The following is an 18,337-nucleotide window of genomic DNA, read 5'->3' as shown; positions in this document are numbered from 1 at the left end:
GCAATGTGGTTGACTCTGGAATGCTGCGGAAATGACCTAGCACTCAGGGCAATTATGGATTCGTAATGAATGCTGGGCAGCCTCTGAAGCCCACATCCCATGAATCAGCTGCTGCTCTCTTTCTTTTTACATCACAACTTCTGATTTGGCTTAATGGAGATTCGCCGGCAGCTCTCCAGTGCCTTTAGGCTGGAAGAGGCACTGCAGGGAGCTGCCTGACACCAAGTCCTGGGAACCAGAGAACAGCCCCCTGCTGACAAATAAGAAATGTTGCAAAGAATCCTATGCAAAACTTAATATAATTAAAAATGAAAATCAGCTGAGTTTAAGTGGTACACTGGTATTAAGTGCAATGCACTCTGACTCTCTTTACACACTTGAGCTAAATTGTCGATGCTGTAGAAACGTATTAGCCCAAGGACCTAATTTGTGACATATTTGAGAATTGGCATAATTTGCTACTCTGGTCTTCATGATGAATTGTTGTATGTATTGCATTTCCCTGGAGTTATGTGACACTTGGTTATACGTACATTATGTTCATCAGGGTTTTTCAAACTGGGGGTTGCGACCCGCAGGTGGGTCGCGGTCGGGAGGAACAGAGTAAGCGGTCGCTGCGTTCCCAATCGCGGGAGAAGCGCCCAACGTCTCCGACCAGTTCTTAAGTTGAAATGCTGGCCACAACCAGCCTTTAAATACGAACGATGGAGTCTTCCCGCCAGAAGCTGTGGCAGAGAGCAGTTCACACGCCCAGTATGTGCATTGATGTCACGTGCGTTGGGCGCAAAACCATGGATGCAAGATTCCTCCTCCATTTTGTAGTTGCCAGCAAACAAGCAACAGGACTGTGAAGTGCTGAAGATGGGTCATTTTGTAATAAGGAAGAGAGGATAGAGACCCAAACAGGCCAGGATGTCACAAATGAATCTGAAAATAGCTGCTCAGGAGAGTCCACAGCAGGACAAAGCGGTGCTGGGATGAGGTGTATTCAGAACTTCAGGGCCTCTGGTGAACAACCCATTAAGAAGAAACTGATATTGGGAACAGTGATTTTTTGAGGTATGTCTTTGTTAATTGTGCCAACGCAAACCAGGATGCAAAGTCCATGTGTGTTCTATGCTGAGAAGAACTGGCAAATGAGAGTTGGATGCTAACTATATCTTACCTTGCAGACATCTTTTCAATTCTAAAAGAACTGAACCTCAAATTGCAAGGAAAAGATGATTGCTTTTGGCACTGTGAAGTCACTGAAAGTTTTGCAAGTGCGAGTACAAAGCCAAAAATAATACATGTTCCCCACACTGCTACGACACATCAAAGAAAACAATGTTAGTAAGGGAATTGTCAATGCGCTGGCAAACCTTAGTCACATCTGGCTGCTCTGATCAACATTTTTTGTCGCTATTTTCCAGAGGCGAAGTTTCAGATTTTGAACGAGATGAGGTTAGTGAAAACTCCTTTTGAGTTTGAGACCCCAGTGTCAATTATTTTTTTTTTTAATTAAATATTTTATTGAAAATTTTTGGTCAACCAACACAGTACATTGTGCATCCTTTACACAATATTATAACACAAATAACAATGACCTATTTTATAAACAAAAAAATGAATAAATAATAAATAACAAAAATAAAAACTAGCCCTAATTGGCAACTGCCTTGTCACAAGTAACACTCTCCAAAAATATAATTTAACAGTCCAATATATAATTATCTGTAGCAACGACCTATACATACTATACAGTATATATTAACAACCCTGAGAGTCCTTCTGGTTCCTCTTTCCCCCCCCCCCCCCCCCCCCCCCCCCCCCCGATCCTGGGCTGCTGCTGCTGCCTTCTTTTTCCCATTCCGTCTATCTTTCTGCGAGGTATTCGACGAACGGTTGCCACCGCCTGGTGAACCCTTGAGCCGACCCCCTTAGGACGAACTTAATCCGCTCTAGCTTTATAAACCCCGCCATGTCATTTATCCAGGTCTCCATCCCCGGGGGCTTGGCTTCTTTCCACATTAGCAATATCCTGCGCCGGGCTCCTAGGGACGCAAAGGCCAAAACATCGGCCTCTCTCGCCTCCTGCACTCCCGGCTCTTGTGCAACCCCAAATATAGCCAACCCCAGCTTGGTTCGACCCGGACTCCTACTACTTTTGAAAGCACCTTTGTCACCCCCATCCAAAACCCCTGTAGTGCCGGGCATGACCAAAACATATGGGTATGATTCGCTGGGCTTCTCGAGCACCTCGCACACCTATCCTCCACCCCAAAAAATTTACTGAGCCGTGCTCCAGTCATATGTGCCCTGTGTAATACCTTAAACTGAATCAGGCTTAGCCTGGCGCACGAGGACGACGAGTTTACCCTGCTTAGGACATCTGCCCACAGCCCCTCCTCGATCTCCTCCCCCAGCTCTTCTTCCCATTTCCCTTTTAGTTCATCTACCATAGTCTCCCCTTCGTCCCTCATTTCCCTATATATATCTGACACCTTACCATCCCTCACCCATGTCTTTGAGATCACTCTGTCCTGCACCTCTTGTGTCGGGAGCTGCGGGAATTCCCTCACCTGTTGCCTCGCAAAAGCCCTCAGTTGCATATACCTGAATGCATTCCCTTGGGGCAACCCATATTTCTCGGTCAGCGCTCCCAGACTCGCGAACTTCCCATCCACAAACAGATCTTTCAGTTGCGTTATTCCTGCTCTTTGCCACATTCCATATCCCCCATCCATTCCCCCCGGGGCAAACCTATGGTTGTTTCTTATCGGGGACCCCCCCAAGGCTCCAGTCTTTCCCCTATGCCGTCTCCACTGTCCCCAAATCTTCAGTGTAGCCACCACCACCGGGCTTGTGGTGTAGTTCCTCGGTGAGAACGGCAATGGGGCTGTCACCATAGCCTGTAGGCTAGTCCCCCTACAGGACGCCCTCTCTAATCTCTTCCACGCCGCTCCCTCCTCCTCTCCCATCCACTTACTCACCATTGAAATATTAGCGGCCCAATAATACTCACTTAGGCTCGGTAGTGCCAGCCCCCCCCTATCCCTGCTACGCTGTAAGAATCCCTTCCTCACTCTCGGGGTCTTCCCGGCCCACACAAAACCCATGATGCTCTTTTCAATCCTTTTAAAAAAAGCCTTCGTAATCACCACCGGGAGGCACTGAAATACAAAGAGGAATCTCGGGAGGACCACCATCTTAACCGCCTGCACCCTCCCTGCCATTGACAGGGATACCATATCCCATCTCTTGAAATCCTCCTCCATCTGTTCCACCAACCGCGTTAAATTTAACCTATGCAATGTGCCCCAATTCTTAGCTATCTGGATCCCCAGGTAACGAAAGTCCCTTGTTACCTTCCTCAACGGTAGGTCCTCTATTTCTCTACTCTGCTCCCCTGGATGCACCACAAACAACTCACTTTTCCCCATGTTCAATTTATACCCTGAAAAATCCCCAAACTCCCCAAGTATCCGCATTATTTCTGGCATCCCCTCCGCCAGGTCCGCCACGTATAGTAGCAAATCGTCCGCATACAAAGATACCCGGTGCTCTTCTCCTCCCCTAAGTACTCCCCTCCACTTCTTGGAACCCCTCAACGCTATCGCCAGGGGCTCAATCGCCAGTGCAAACAATAATGGGGACAGAGGGCATCCCTGCCTTGTCCCTCTATGGAGCCGAAAATATGCAGATCCCCGTCCATTCGTGACCACGCTCGCCACTGGGGCCCTATACAACAGCTGCACCCATCTAACATACCCCTCTCCAAAACCAAATCTCCTCAACACCTCCCACAAATAATCCCACTCCACTCTATCAAATGCTTTCTCGGCATCCATCGCCACTACTATCTCCGTTTCTCCCTCTGGTGGGGCCATCATCATTACCCCTAACAACCTCCGTATATTCGTGTTCAGCTGTCTCCCCTTCACAAACCCAGTTTGGTCCTCGTGGACCACCCCCGGGACACATTCCTCTATTCTCATTGCCATTACCTTGGCCAGGACCTTGGCATCTACATTTGGGAGGGAAATAGGTCTATAGGACCCGCATTGTAGCGGGTCCTTTTCCTTCTTTAAGAGAAGCGATATCGTTGCTTCAGACATAGTCGGGGGCAGTTGTCCCCTTTCCTTTGCCTCATTAAAGGTCCTCGTCAGTACCGGGGCGAGCAAGTCCACATATTTTCTATAGAATTCGACTGGGAATCCATCCGGTCCCGGGGCCTTTCCCGCCTGCATGCTCCTAATTCCTTTCACCACTTCTTCTACCTCGATCTGTGCTCCCAGTCCCACCCTTTCCTGCTCTTCCACCTTGGGAAATTCCAGCCGATCCAAGAAGCCCATCATTCTCTCCCTCCCATCCGGGGGTTGAGCTTCATATAATTTTTTATAAAATGTCTTGAACACTCCATTCACTCTCTCCGCTCCCCGCTCCATCTCTCCTTCCTCATCCCTCACTCCTCCTATTTCCCTCGCTGCTCCCCTTTTCCTCAATTGGTGTGCCAGCAACCTGCTCGCCTTCTCCCCATATTTGTACTGTACACCCTGTGCCTTCCTCCATTGTGCCTCTGCAGTGCCTGTAGTCAGCAAGTCAAATTCTACATGTAGCCTTTGCCTTTCCCTGTACAGTCCCTCCTCCGGTGCTTCCGCATATTGTCTGTCCACCCTCAAAAGTTCTTGCAGCAACCGCTCCCGTTCCTTACTCTCCTGCTTCCCTTTATGTGCCCTTATTGATATCAGCTCCCTTCTAACCAACGCCTTCAACGCCTCCCAGACCACTCCCACCTGGACCTCCCCATTATCATTGAGTTCCAAGTACTTTTCAATGCACCCCCTCACCCTTAGACACACCCCCTCATCTGCCATTAGTCCCATGTCCATTCTCCAGGGTGGGCGCCCTCCTGTTTCCTCCCCTATCTCCAAGTCCACCCAGTGTGGAGCGTGATCCGAAATGGCTATAGCCGTATACTCCGTTCCCCTCACCTTCGGGATCAATGCCCTACCCAGCACAAAAAAGTCTATTCGCGAGTAGACTTTATGGACATAGGAGAAAAACGAGAACTCCTTACTCCTAGGTCTGCTAAATCTCCACGGGTCTACACCTCCCATCTGCTCCATAAAATCTTTAAGTACCTTGGCTGCTGCCGGCCTCCTTCCAGTCCTGGACTTCGACCTATCCAGCCCTGGTTCCAACACCGTATTAAAATCTCCCCCCATTATCAGCTTTCCCATCTCTAGGTCCGGAATGCGTCCTAGCATCCGCCTCATAAAATTGGCATCATCCCAGTTCGGGGCATATACGTTTACCAAAACCACCGTCTCCCCCTGTAGTTTGCCACTCACCATCACGTATCTGCCCCCGTTATCCGCCACTATAGTCTTTGCCTCGAACATTACCCGCTTCCCCACTAATATAGCCACCCCCCTGTTTTTCGCATCTAGCCCCGAATGGAACACCTGCCCCACCCATCCTTTGCGTAGCCTAACCTGGTCTATCAGTTTCAGGTGCGTTTCCTGTAACATAACCACATCTGCCTTAAGTTTCTTAAGGTGTGCGAGTACCCGTGCCCTCTTTATCGGCCCGTTCAGCCCTCTCACGTTCCACGTGATCAGCCGAGTTGGGGGGCTTCCTACCCCCCCCCTTGTCGATTAGCCATCACCTTTTTCCAGCTCCTCACCCGGTTCCCACGCAGCTGTATCTCCCCCAGGCGGTGCCCCCCCGCCCATCCTCTCCCATACCAGCTCCCCCCTCTCCCCAGCAGCAGCAACCCAGTAATTCCCCCCTCCCACCCCCCCCGCTAGATCCCCCGCTAGCGTAATTACTCCCCCCATGTTGCTCCCAGAAGTCAGCAAACTCTGGCTGACCTCGGCTTCCCCCCGTGACCTCGGCTCGCACCGTGCGACGCCCCCTCCTTCCTGCTTCTCTATTCCCGCCATGATTATCATAGCGCGGAACCAAGCCCGCGCTTCTCCCTTGGCCCCGCCCCCAATGGCCAACGCCCCATCTCCTCCACCTCCCCTCCTCCCCCCATCACCACCTGTGGGAGAGAGAAAAGTTACCGCATCGCAGGATTAGTACATAAAACCCCTCTTTGCCCCCCACATTCGCCCCACCACTTTGTAACGTTCTTTTTAATAACCCACTCATTCCAGTTTTTCTTCCACAATAAAAGTCCACGCTTCATCCGCCGTCTCAAAGTAGTGCTGCCTCTCTCGATATGTGACCCACAGTCTTGCCGGTTGCAGCATTCCAAATTTTATCTTCTTTTTATGAAGCACCGCCTTGGCCCGATTAAAGCTCGCCCTCCTTCTCGCCACCTCCGCACTCCAGTCTTGATAAACGCGGATCACCGCGTTCTCCCATTTACTACTCCGAGTTTTCTTCGCCCATCTAAGGACCATTTCTCTATCCTTAAAACGGAGGAATCTCACCACTATGGCTCTGGGAATTTCTCCTGCACTCGGTCCTCGCGCCATCACTCGGTATGCTCCCTCCACCTCCAACGGACCTGCCGGGGCCGCCGCTCCCATTAACGAGTGCAGCATCGTGCTCACATATGCCCCGACGTCCGCTCCCTCCACACCTTCAGGAAGACCAAGAATCCTCAGGTTGTTCCTCCTTGCATTGTTTTCCAGTGCCTCCAACCTTTCCACACATCGTTTCTGATGTGCCTCCTGCGTCTCCGTCTTCACCACCAGGCCCTGTATATCGTCCTCATTCTCGGCTGCCTTTGCCTTCACGACCCGAAGCTCCCGCTCCTGGGTCTTTTGTTCCTCCTTTAGCCCTTCGATCGTCTGTAGTATCGGGGCCAACAGCTCTTTCTTCATTTCCTTTTTGATCTCTTCCACACAGCATTTCAAGAACTCTTGTTGTTCAGGGCCCCATGTTAAACTGCCACCTTCCGACGCCGTCTTGGTTTTTGCTTGCCTTCCTTGCCGTTGTTCCAAAGGATTCACTGCAATCTGGCCACTTCCCTCTCCTTTTTCCATCCATATCCAGGGGGGATTCCCTTCTGGTTTACCGCACAGTGTTTTTAGCCGTCAAAATTGCCGTTGGGGCTCCTATCAAGAGCCCAAAAGTCCGTTTCACAGGGAGCTGCCGAAATGTGCGACTCAGCTGGTCATCGCCGCACCCGGAAGTCTCCAGTGTCAATTATTAACTTATAGCTGACTCCAAATGAAGAGACTGAACTTCTGCGCCTCACCTATGACAGCACATTAAAAACACGCCACAAGTCCATGAGGCTGTCAGCATTCTGGAATAACATCTCCAAGGAGTATCCAGTGCTGATTAAAACAAGCATTTTGTTGCTATTGCCCTTCACAATGACCTTCAGGTGTGAGGGTGGAATTTCTGTCCTCCCAAAGATGACGATAGCGCAAAGGAACTCGCTGAACTTTGCACCTGATGATGACCATGATACCATGGTCATTATCCCCTCCTGTGAACCTGATTGGAGTAAGGGCGTGAAGACCAAGCAGGCTCACCTGTCGCATTAAAAGTAAGCGAAAATGGTGGGTTACAAAGGTTGGCTGGTATGGGTTGCGAAGGTCGGCCAGCGTGGGTACTGAAGGTGAGCGCTTGGTGAAAGTGGGTCCTGGGAAGAAAAGTTTGAAAAACCCTGATGTACTAAATTCTTTCATCAAGACTTGCAATAGCAGACAGAAGAAAAGACTCTCCGAAAGGGGAACATTCATTAACTCAATTATGTTCTTTGAAATATTTCATATATGTGCTTTCTTACAGTATTGTGAGTACATGCCCCAGTATACCAAATGCAGACAATGGCTGGAAAAAAATTGCCCAGAAGAATTTGCAAAACTCAGTATAGGTAACAACAAACATTTCTTGTATAATATTTTTTGGTCTATGCCTTAGGATGTAATTGCTGAGTCTCCTGGCAAGATGTGTAATTACATTTATGCTGTAATTTGTACCAGATCATCATTTCTTACCTTCTCATTGATGGTGCATATGATGCATACAGTAAAAAGTGTTAATATTACAGCACTAGTGCAGTTTTAATACATTTGGCTCTGAACCTAACCATCACCAGTCACATTTGCTTTAACTTTTTGTTACAAAAGTAACATGATATAAATGCTATCTTAAATGAAATCACGAATATAGAATTGTGCAATTCAACAGGGGATGTTTAACTTACGGAGAACATTGCACTTCTGGTATCGTTCTCTGGGTAAAAGGAAATATGCTATTGACTGGTCAGAAAATAGCTGGTCACTTTAACAAGTGAAGCCAGGGAAAGCTTATTCATGCGTTATTTGCTAACAGAAACTGTGACTTATTATCTTTAATACGGCTATGAGATAGGATCTCTGCTGGTGTATGTTTTGTCGCGACAATGTGTAATATTTAGCCTCATAAATGATGTCTAACTCCATCATAACAAACATCACCAGTTCTTGATTTGATTGTTCTGTTTTATCTGAATATTAATTTTATCAGTATTAGTGCCCAAAATATAGGCACATATATAGGATGTTCATCACAGATCAACCACACGGGTTGCATAGAAATTAGAGTGTGTACACAGGATATTTCCCAACTAGTTCATGCAAATTGCAAGAACATCCTTTGCATATTGTGAAGCTCAACTTTCTTTTCCTTTATTCTTTCATGGGATGTTGGTGTCACTGAATGAGGCCAGAATTTGTTGCCAATCGTGATTGCCATTGAACTAAGTGGCTTGGCAAGACTAGTTCAGAGGGTAGTTGCTGTGGGTCAGCAGTCACGCATAGGATGGCATATTTCATAGAACATTACAGCGCAGTACAGGCCCTTCGGCCCTCGATGTTGCGCCGACCTGTGAAACCACTCTAAAGCCCATCTACATTATTCCCTTATCGTCCATATGTCTATCCAATGACCATTTGAATGCCCTTAGTGTTGGCGAGTCCACTACTGTTGCAGGCAGGGCATTCCACACCCTTACTACTCTGAGTAAAGATCCTACCTCTGACATCTGTCCTATAATCTATCCACCGTCCACCCTATCCAATCCTCTGATCATCTTGTATGCCTCAATTAAGTCATCTCTTAACCTTCTTCTCTCTAACGAAAACAGCCTCAAGTCCCTCAGCCTTTCCTCATAAGATCTTCCCTCCATACCAGGCAACATTCTGGTAAATCTCCTCTGCACCCTTTCTAATGCTTCCACATCCTTCCTATAATGCGGCGACCAGAATTGCACGCAATACTCCAAATGCGGCCGCACCAGAGTTTTGTACAGCTGCAACATGACCTCATGGCTCCGAAACTCAATCCCTCTACCAATAAAAGCTAACACACCGTACGCCTTCTTAACAACCCTCTCAACCTGGGTGGCAACTTTCAGGGATCTATGTACATGGACACCGAGATCTCTCTACTCATTCACACTGCCAAGAATCTTACCATTAGCCCAGTACTCTGTCTTCCTGTTATTCCTTCCAAAATGAATCACCTCACACTTTTCTGCATTAAACTGCATTTGCCACCTCTCAGCCCAGCGCCGCAGCTTATCTATGTCCCTCTGTAACTTGTAACATCCTTCCGCACTGTCCACAACTCCACCGACTTTAGTGTCATCTGCAAATTTACTCGCCCATCCTTCTGCGCCCTCCGCCAGGTTATTTACAAAAATGACAAACAGCAGTGGCCCCAAAACTGATCCTTGTGGTACACCACTAGTAACTGGACTCCAGTCTGAACATTTCCCATCAACCACCACCCTTTGTCTTCTTCCAGCTAGCCAATTTCTGATCCAAACTGCTAAATCATCCTGAATCCCACGCCTCTGTATTTTCTGCAGTAGCCTACCGTGGGGAACCTTATCAAACGCTTTACTGAAATCCATATACACCACATCAACTGCTTTGCCCTCATCCACCTGTTTGGTCACCTTCTCAAAGAACTCAATAAGGTTTGTGAGGCACGACCTACCATTCACAAAACTGTATTGACTATCTCTAATCAAATTATTCCTTTCCAGATGATTTTACATCCCATCTCTTATAAACCTTTCCAAGATTTTGCCCACAACAGAAGTAAGGCTCACTGGTCTATAGTTACCTGGGTTGTCTCTACTCCCTTTCTTGAACAAGGGGACAACATTTGCTATCCTCCAGTCTTCTGGCACTATTCCTGTAGACAAAGATGACTTCAAGATCAAAGCCAAAGGCTCAGCAATCCCCTCCCTAGCTTCCCAGAGAATCCTAGGATAAATCCCATCCGGCCATGAGGACTTTTTATTTTCACACTTTCCAGAATTGCTAACACCTCCTCCTTATGAACCTCAAGCCCTTCTAGTTTAGTAACCTGAATCTCAGTATTCTCCTCGACAACATTGTCTTTTTCCTGTGTGAATACCATGAAATATTCATTTAGCACCTCCTATCTCCTCGGACTCCAAGCACAACTTCCCACTACTGTCCTTGACTGGCCCTACTCTTACCCGAGTCATTTGTTTATTCCTGACATATCTATAGAAAGCTTTAGGGTTATCCTTGATCCTACCTGCCAAAGACTTCTCATGTCCCCTCCTGGCTCTTCTTAGCTCTCTCTTTAGGGCCTTCCTAGCTAACTTGTATCTCTTGAGCACCCTAAATGAACCTTCATGTCTCATCTTTACATAAGCCTCCTTCTTTCTCTTGACAAGTGTTTCGGCTGTTTTAGTAAACCACGGTTCCCTTGCTCGACCACTTCCTCCATGCCTGACGGGTACATACTTATCAAGGACACGCAGTAGCTGTTCCTTGAACAAGCTCCACATTTCCATTGTGTCCATCCCCTGCAGTTTTCCTCTCCATTCGAGGCATCTTAAGTCTTGCCTCATCGCATCATAATTGCCTTTCCTCCAGATATAACTCTTGCCCTGCGGTATATACCTATCCCTTTCCATCACTAAAGTAAACGGAATGGAATTGTGGTCACTATCACCAAAGTGCTCACTTCCATCCAAATCTACATCTGTCCTGGTTCATTAATCAGTACCAAATCCAATATGGCCTCGCCTCGCGTTGGCCTATCTACATACTGTGTCAGGAAACCCTCCTGCACACATTGGACAAAACCAGACCCATCTAAAGTACTCGAACTATAGGGTTTCCAGTCAATATTTGGAAAGTTAAAGTCTCCCATAACAATTACCCTGTTGCTTTCGCTCCTATCCAGAATCATCTTTGCAATCCTTTCCTCTACATCTCTGGAACTTTTCGGAGGCCTATCGAAAACCCCTAACAGAGTGACCTCTCCTTTCCTGTTTCTAACCTCAGCCCATACTACTTCAGTAGACGGGTCCTCATCAAACGTCCTTTCTGCCACCGTAATACTGTCCTTGACTAACAATCCACCCCTCCCCCTCTTTTACCACCTTCCCTGAGTTTACTGAAATATCTAAACCCCGGCACCTGCAACAACCATTCCTGTCCCTGCTCTATCCATGTCTCCGAAATGGCCACAACATCGAAGTCCCAGGTACCAACCCATGCCGCAAGTTCACCCACCTTATTCCGGATGTTCCTGGCATTGAAGAAGACACACTTTAAACCACCTTCCTGCCTGGCGGTACACTCCTGCAACTTTGAAACCTTACTCATGACCTCACTACTCTCAACCTCCTGTATACTGGAGCTACAATTCATGTTCCCAAGCCTCTGCTGAACTAGTTTAAACCCTCCTGAAGAGCATTAGCAAATTCCCCCCCCCCCCCCCCCACCCCCCCCCCCCCAGGATATTGGTACCCCTCTGGTCCAGGTGTAGACCATCCCACCGACCCCAGAATGAGCCCCAATTATCCAGAAATCTGAAACTCTCCCTCCTGCACCATCCCTGTAGCCACGTGTTCAACTCCTCTCTCTCTCCCTATTCCTCGTCTCGCTATCATGTGGCACGGGTAACAACCTAGAGATAATAACTCTGTTTGTCTTAGATCTAAGTTTCCACCCTAGCTCCCTGAATTCCTGCCTTACATCCCTATCCCTTTTCCTACCTATGTCGTTGGTACCTATGTGGACCGCGACTTGGGGCTGCTCCCCCTCCCCCTTAAGGATCCCCAAAACACGATCCGAGACATCACGCACCCTGGCACCTGGGAGGCAACACACCAACCGCGAGTCTCTCTCGTTCCCACAGAATCTCCTATCTATCTCCCTAACAATGGAGTCTCCAATGACTAATACTCTACTCCTCTCCCCCCTTCCCTTCTGAGCAACAGGGACAGACTCTGTGCCAGAGACCTGTACCCCATGGCTTACCCCTGGTAAATTTTCCCAGCCCCCACCCCCCCCCAACAGTATCCAAAGCGATATACTTGTTACTAAGGGGAACAACCACAGGGGATCCCTGTACTGACTGCTTCCTCCCAGCCCCTCTTACCGTCACCCATCTATCTTTATTCTTCGGAGTAACTACATCCCTGAAGCTTCTATCTATGACCACCTCTGCCTCCCGAATGATCCGAAGTTCAGCCAGCTCCAACTCCACTTCCCTAACGTGGTTTCTGAGGAGCTGGAGATGGGTGCACTTCCCACAGATGAAATCAGCAGGGACACTGACGGCGTCCCTCACCTCAAACATTCTGCAGGAGGAGCATTGCACTACCTTCCCTGCCATCCCCTCTGGATAAAAAAAGAAAGAAAGAGCTTACCTATTATTCACTCCCCTTCTCAGCAAGCACTCACTCAGCAACCTTTGCGCCCCGCACGATAACACCTGAGGGAAAATAAAATAAAATAAAACTACTTACCAGTCACCAGCCAGTCCCTTACCTACAGGCTGTGACGTCACGGTTCAACTTCTTTTGACTTCTACCTGCCCTCGAGCCTTCCTCTTGATCTATAAGTATCACTTGACAACAGCTCCTCCACAAACCACCTTCAAGTTACGGTGAGCACACGGACGTATGCACATTTCCCCCGCAACAGCCAATCAGCAGCTCCGCTCTACTGCCCTCTGCTGGATGCTTGTCTTCACTTGAACAGCTAAGGTCTCTTGCTCAGGTACACCTTCAAGTTAGGGTGAGCACACGGACGTATGCAAATTTCCTCCGCACAGCCAATCAGCAGCTCCAATCTACTGCCCTCTGCTGGATTCCTTCCCTAAAAGACAATCGTTAACCAGTTAGGTATTTACGACAATGGTTGGTAGTTTCATGGTCACCATTACTGAGACTCTCTTTCAATTCCAGACTTGCACGTATGTTTTGGTCTTGTCCTAAACTTGTAAGCTTCTGGGTCTCCTTTTTAAGCACCATGCCGTGAGTCTGGGTATCCAGATGGAGCTGCGCCGTTGGTGACTATTTTTGGTGTATAGGAATCGCCAGTGCTGCAGGCAGGGGTGAAGGTGGACGTCCTTGCCTTCGCCTCGTTATAGCCCAGAGGCGAGTTCTACTCGGATGGGGGTCCCCGGTACCACCCAATGCCTTGGCATGGCTGAGTGATCTGATGGATTTTCTGCATCTTTAGAAGGTCAAGTGATGAGGTGGTTGGCGGAAAGAGATTTTTTTCAAAACGCAAGCTTGGACCGCAAAGTTTTTTTTCCTGACATCTGGGGATTGTCCCAAATTAAGGAGAGCTGTCACACAGACTAGTCAAGCAACAGCCTGACATAATCATACTCATGGAATTATACCGTGTGTCCCAAACACCATCATCACCATTCATGTGTATGCCCTATCCCACCAGCTGGACAGACTCAGCAGAGGTGGTGGTACGTTGGTACATTGTCAAGAACGAATTGTCCTGGGTGTCCTCAACATCAACTCTGGACCTAATGAAGTCTCCTGGCATCACCTTAGGCCCAGCTGGCCAAGTCCTGAAGGCCGAGACCAAGTGCTGGACTAGGACTGCGGCAGTTGATGAAGGAACCAACAAGAGGAAAAAACATACTTGATCAGATCCTCACCAAATGCCTGCCGCAAATGCATCTGTCCATGATGTATCGGTAGGAGTGACCACCGTACCGTCCTTGTGGAGACAAAGTCTCATCTTCACATTGTGGATATCCTCCATTGAGCTGTGTGGCACTACCATTGTGATAAATGGGATAGATTTTGAACAGTTCTAGCAACTCCAAGACTGGGCACCTAGGAGGTGCTTTGGACCATCAACAGCACAGCAGCAGAATCGTACTCCACCACAATATGTAACCTATGGCCCAGAATTTTCCCACTCTGCCATTGCCGCCAACCCAGAAGAACAACCCTAGTTCAATGAAAAGTGCAGGAGTGCATTCCAGGAGCAACACCGGGTACAGTGTCAAAATGAGGTGTCAATCTGGTGAAGTTACAACACAGGACTGCTTGCATGCAAAACAGCATAAACAGCAAGTAATGGAGCTAAGTGATTCCACAACCAATGGATCAGATCTAAGCCCTGTAGTCCTACTGCATCCAGTCATGAATGGCAGTGGACAATTAAACAATTCACTGAAGGAAAAAGCTCCACATATATCCCCATCAATGACGGAGGAGCCCAACAAATCAGTGCAAAAGATAGAGGTGCCAAGTGAATGATCCATCTTGACCTCCTCACGAGGTCCTGGTATCATCGATGTCTGCCTTCAGCCAATTTAATTCACTCCAAATGATATTTAGAAACAGCAGAACGCACTGGAATCTGCAACGGCTATCGGTCCTGACAATATTCCAGCAAAAGTACTGTTAGGAAAATAAAGGAAGTTTTAAGGGATTTATATTTGTATTGGTAAATATTAGAAAATAAGGTATAATTTTTAAGTGGTTTTAATTTAATGTTTCGATGCCTGTAATTGTAAAACCTATAGTTAGATTTGTGCTGTATGTGTGGGGGTTGGTTCATGCCTGCCACCATTCAGTCAGATCATGGCTGATCTCTTCCTGGTCTCAAATCCACCTCCCTATCTGTTGCACATATCCCTTTAACCTGTTATTTATCTGAAATATATCTATCTTCGCCTTGAAACCATTTAATGACTCAGTACCGCTTCGCAACCTATATTTGTGACCTCTCATTCTAGATTGCCGCACAAGGGGGAACATTTGGTCTACATTTACTATATCAATCCCTTTTATATTTTATACACCTCGATCATATCCCCAGTGACTATAAGCCCAAACATTTTCATCTTTCCTCATACGTCAACACTTTCATCCGCGGAATCAATCTGTTAAACCTCCTCTGAACTGCCTCCAATTCCACCATATCCTTCAAATAAGGGGACCAAAACTGGGCACGATACTCCAGATGTGGTCTCACCAACACTCGATACAATTGCAACAACACTTCTCTACTCTTATACTCCAGTCCTTTTGCAATAAATACTAAAATTCCATTTGCCTTTTTTATTACATGTTGTACCTGCATACTGACTTTCTGCGATTCATGAACAAAGAAACCCAGATCCCGCTGCCCAAACGCATCTTGAATCTCCTCTCCATTCAGATAATTTGACTTTCTATTTTTTCGGCCAAAATGGTTAAGCTCACACTTTCTACATTAAACTCCATCTGCCACATTTTGGAATTTCTTTTTTTTTTTTAAATATTTTTATTCTCCTTTTTCACAATTTCTCCCAAATTTACACCCACCAACAATAAACAATAAGCAGTAACAAATATAATGTTAATCCCCATATCAATAACAACGATCCCATCCTCCCACCAACCCCCAAACATCTGCCCGCATGTTAACATAAACAAATAACAAAGGAATCAGGAATTACCCATAGTCACCATTAACATACAGTTTCCCCCCCCCCCCCCCCATTAATGTTCAATGTTATCCAATTCTTGAAACTGCATAATGAATAATGGCCATGAATTGTAGAACCCCTCCAACTTTCACCTCAGTTTAAACTTAACCTTCTCAAGAGTCAAGAATTCCAACAGGTCCCCCCGCCACGCCAGGGCACAGGGTGGAGAGGTTGCTCTCCATCCCAACAGGATACGCCTTCAACGAGGCAAAGGCTACAACATCTGCCTCCGTACCCCTTTCCAACTCCGGCTGGTCCGACACCCAGAATATGGCCTCCCGAGGGCCCGGGTCCAGTTTCAGGTGCACCACTTTAGAGATTACCCTAAAAACCTCCTTCCAATAATCCTCCAGCTTTGGACCAAAACATATGAACGTTCACTCACATCTTCTACTCCCTCAGAGAACCGGCTGATCCTCGCCCTTGTGAGGTGTGCTCTATATACCACCTTCAGCTGTATCAGCCCCAAACTCGTGCACGAGGTGGAGGCATTCACTCTCCGGATCACCTCACATCAGAACCCCTGCTCCATACCCTCTCCCAACTCTTCCTCCCACTTTGCTTTGATCCCTTCCAGTGGTGCCTTTTCCTCTTCCAAAATAGCCCCGTAAACCGCTGACACTACCCCCTTCTCCAGGCCCCCTGTCGTCAGCACTACCTCCAGCAATGTGGAGACCGGCTCCACCGGGAAGCTCTGTATCTCCTTCCTGGCAAAATCTCGAACCTGCATGTATCTAAACATTTCCCCCTACTCCAGCCCATACTTCGCTCCCAGCTCCTTCAATCCTGCAAACCGACCCCCAAGAAACAAATCTTTTAGTGTTTTAATCCCCTTCTCCTCCCATTTCCGAAAATTTCCGTCCCATTTCCCTGGCTCAAATCTGTGGTTCCCCTGAATCGGCATTTCCCTTGACCCTTCCCCCGGTGTTGGCGAAACTGCCTCCAAATTCTCAATGAAGTTATTATTACCAGACTCCCTTGAGTATTTCCCGGGGCCATCGAGAGCGGCGCTGTTGCTAATGCTTTCCCTCCTGACCCCCTACACAAACTCTCCTCAATTCTGACCCACTGGGAATCAACCCCTCTGACCCAGCTCTGCACCTTCTCCACATTCGCCGCCAGTAATCATCAGGTCCGGAAGACCCAAGCCCCCTGCTAGCCTTCCTTTCTGCAGCAGCATCTATCTCACTCTGGCCACCTTCCCTCTCCATATGAACAAGGTAATCATTCCTTCAATCTCTCTAAAAAATGCCTTTGGCAGGAAAATCATCAGGCATTAGAAAATAAATTGAAATCGCGGTAACACATTCATTTTAACCGCCTGTACCCGACCCACCAGTCACAGAGGGAGACCATCCCACCTTGCCAGATCAGCTATCACCCTCCCCACCAAACTAGAAACGTTATACATACGGAGCCCCCCCCCCCCCCCCCCCATCCCTAATCCCGAGCAACCTGCACCCCCAGGTATCTAAAGTGAGTCCCTTCCCTATGGGATGAATGTCCCAGTTCTCCCACCCCCGGCCGAGACGTTACAAAATACTCACTCTTGCCTAGATTAAATTTGTACCCCAAGAAAGACCCAAACACCCGAAGCAGCACCAATATTCCCCCTATTGACACACTCGGTTCCGGCACGTTTAATAACAATTCATCGGCATTTAAGGACATCCTATGCTCTATCCCCCCCCCTGCACTATCCCTTTCCATACCGCCGCACATCTTAATGCGATGGCCAACAGCTCAATCGCGAGTGCAAACAGCAGAGGGGACATAGGACATCCCTGCCTACACCCACGGTGGAGAGAAAAGTATCCCGAGCTGATGTTATTTGTGTGGACATTCGCCCTCTGCTCCTTATACGGTAGCTTTACCCAGTCCACAAATCGTGGACCAACCCCAAACCGCTCCGGAACTGCCGTCAAGTACCCCCATTCTACCTGGTCAAATGCTTTCTCGGCACCCAATGCCACAACCACCTCTGTTTCCTTCCCCTCTGCCGGTGCCATAACGTTTTGGAATTTCAGTTCCAACTCTGTCTCTATTGTGCTTAGAGAGGGTTACAGTGACTTCCGATGGCAATTTGTTGAAGGAAGACGTGCATGAGGTGGTTGCCGCTAGGGTCCTGTAATTTTTAGCCCTTCTCGTCTTTTCTTGGAATATTTCTATTCAAAAACCCACTTGCTAAAGGCTATAATGTGCCTACATCAGGGATATGCCCAGGAAGACCAGGGGAAGAAGCCTGACAGCGATAATACAGAATCGGAGGCTTCTCAGGGCTCGTGGATGGAGCAAATAGCGGAGGCAACTTCTGTGACTCCGGACACTCCGGTAACGGCCAAGACACCTCCCGACATCTTGGCGGCAGAATTTGTGGAGCAAAGGTGGGAAGGGCCGGGGGACCTCCGCAAGTCAGTTGGTGTTGGAGAAGACCGAGAGGACGGTAAAAGCGAATGGTGCTGCAATGCAAGTCATGAGGCATCCCTTTCAAGGCACAGCCGCCAGATTGCCTCCCTGGAAGCAGAGCTATCACTGACGGCTGAAGCGAATAAAATGCTGAAGGTCAAATTGAATGAACTGGAGAAACGTTCAGTGTTGTGGGATTGCCAGAAAGGAT

At 47.9% G+C, this 18,337-nt stretch overlaps 1 protein-coding gene across 4 annotated transcripts in view; it reads left to right on the top strand.

Moving 5' to 3' along the window:
* Window positions 1–18,337, top strand: part of denr (density-regulated protein) — a 107,384-nt gene that overhangs the window by 18,383 nt on the left and 70,664 nt on the right. For 3 of the 4 annotated variants that reach the window (XM_072495715.1, XM_072495697.1, XM_072495705.1), the window contains exon 4: window positions 7,738–7,822. The exons of the other annotated variant lie outside the window; for it this stretch is intronic. In XM_072495715.1, coding sequence (XP_072351816.1) covers window positions 7,738–7,822 — 85 coding nt within the window. The remainder of the gene's footprint in view (window positions 1–7,737; window positions 7,823–18,337) is intronic. 4 annotated transcript variants of the gene reach the window in all.

The sequence above is a fragment of the Scyliorhinus torazame genome, chromosome 1 (genome assembly GCF_047496885.1).
Source record: "Scyliorhinus torazame isolate Kashiwa2021f chromosome 1, sScyTor2.1, whole genome shotgun sequence".
Classification (NCBI taxonomy): domain Eukaryota; kingdom Metazoa; phylum Chordata; class Chondrichthyes; order Carcharhiniformes; family Scyliorhinidae; genus Scyliorhinus; species Scyliorhinus torazame.
This window is presented reverse-complemented; position numbering and strand designations above follow the sequence as displayed.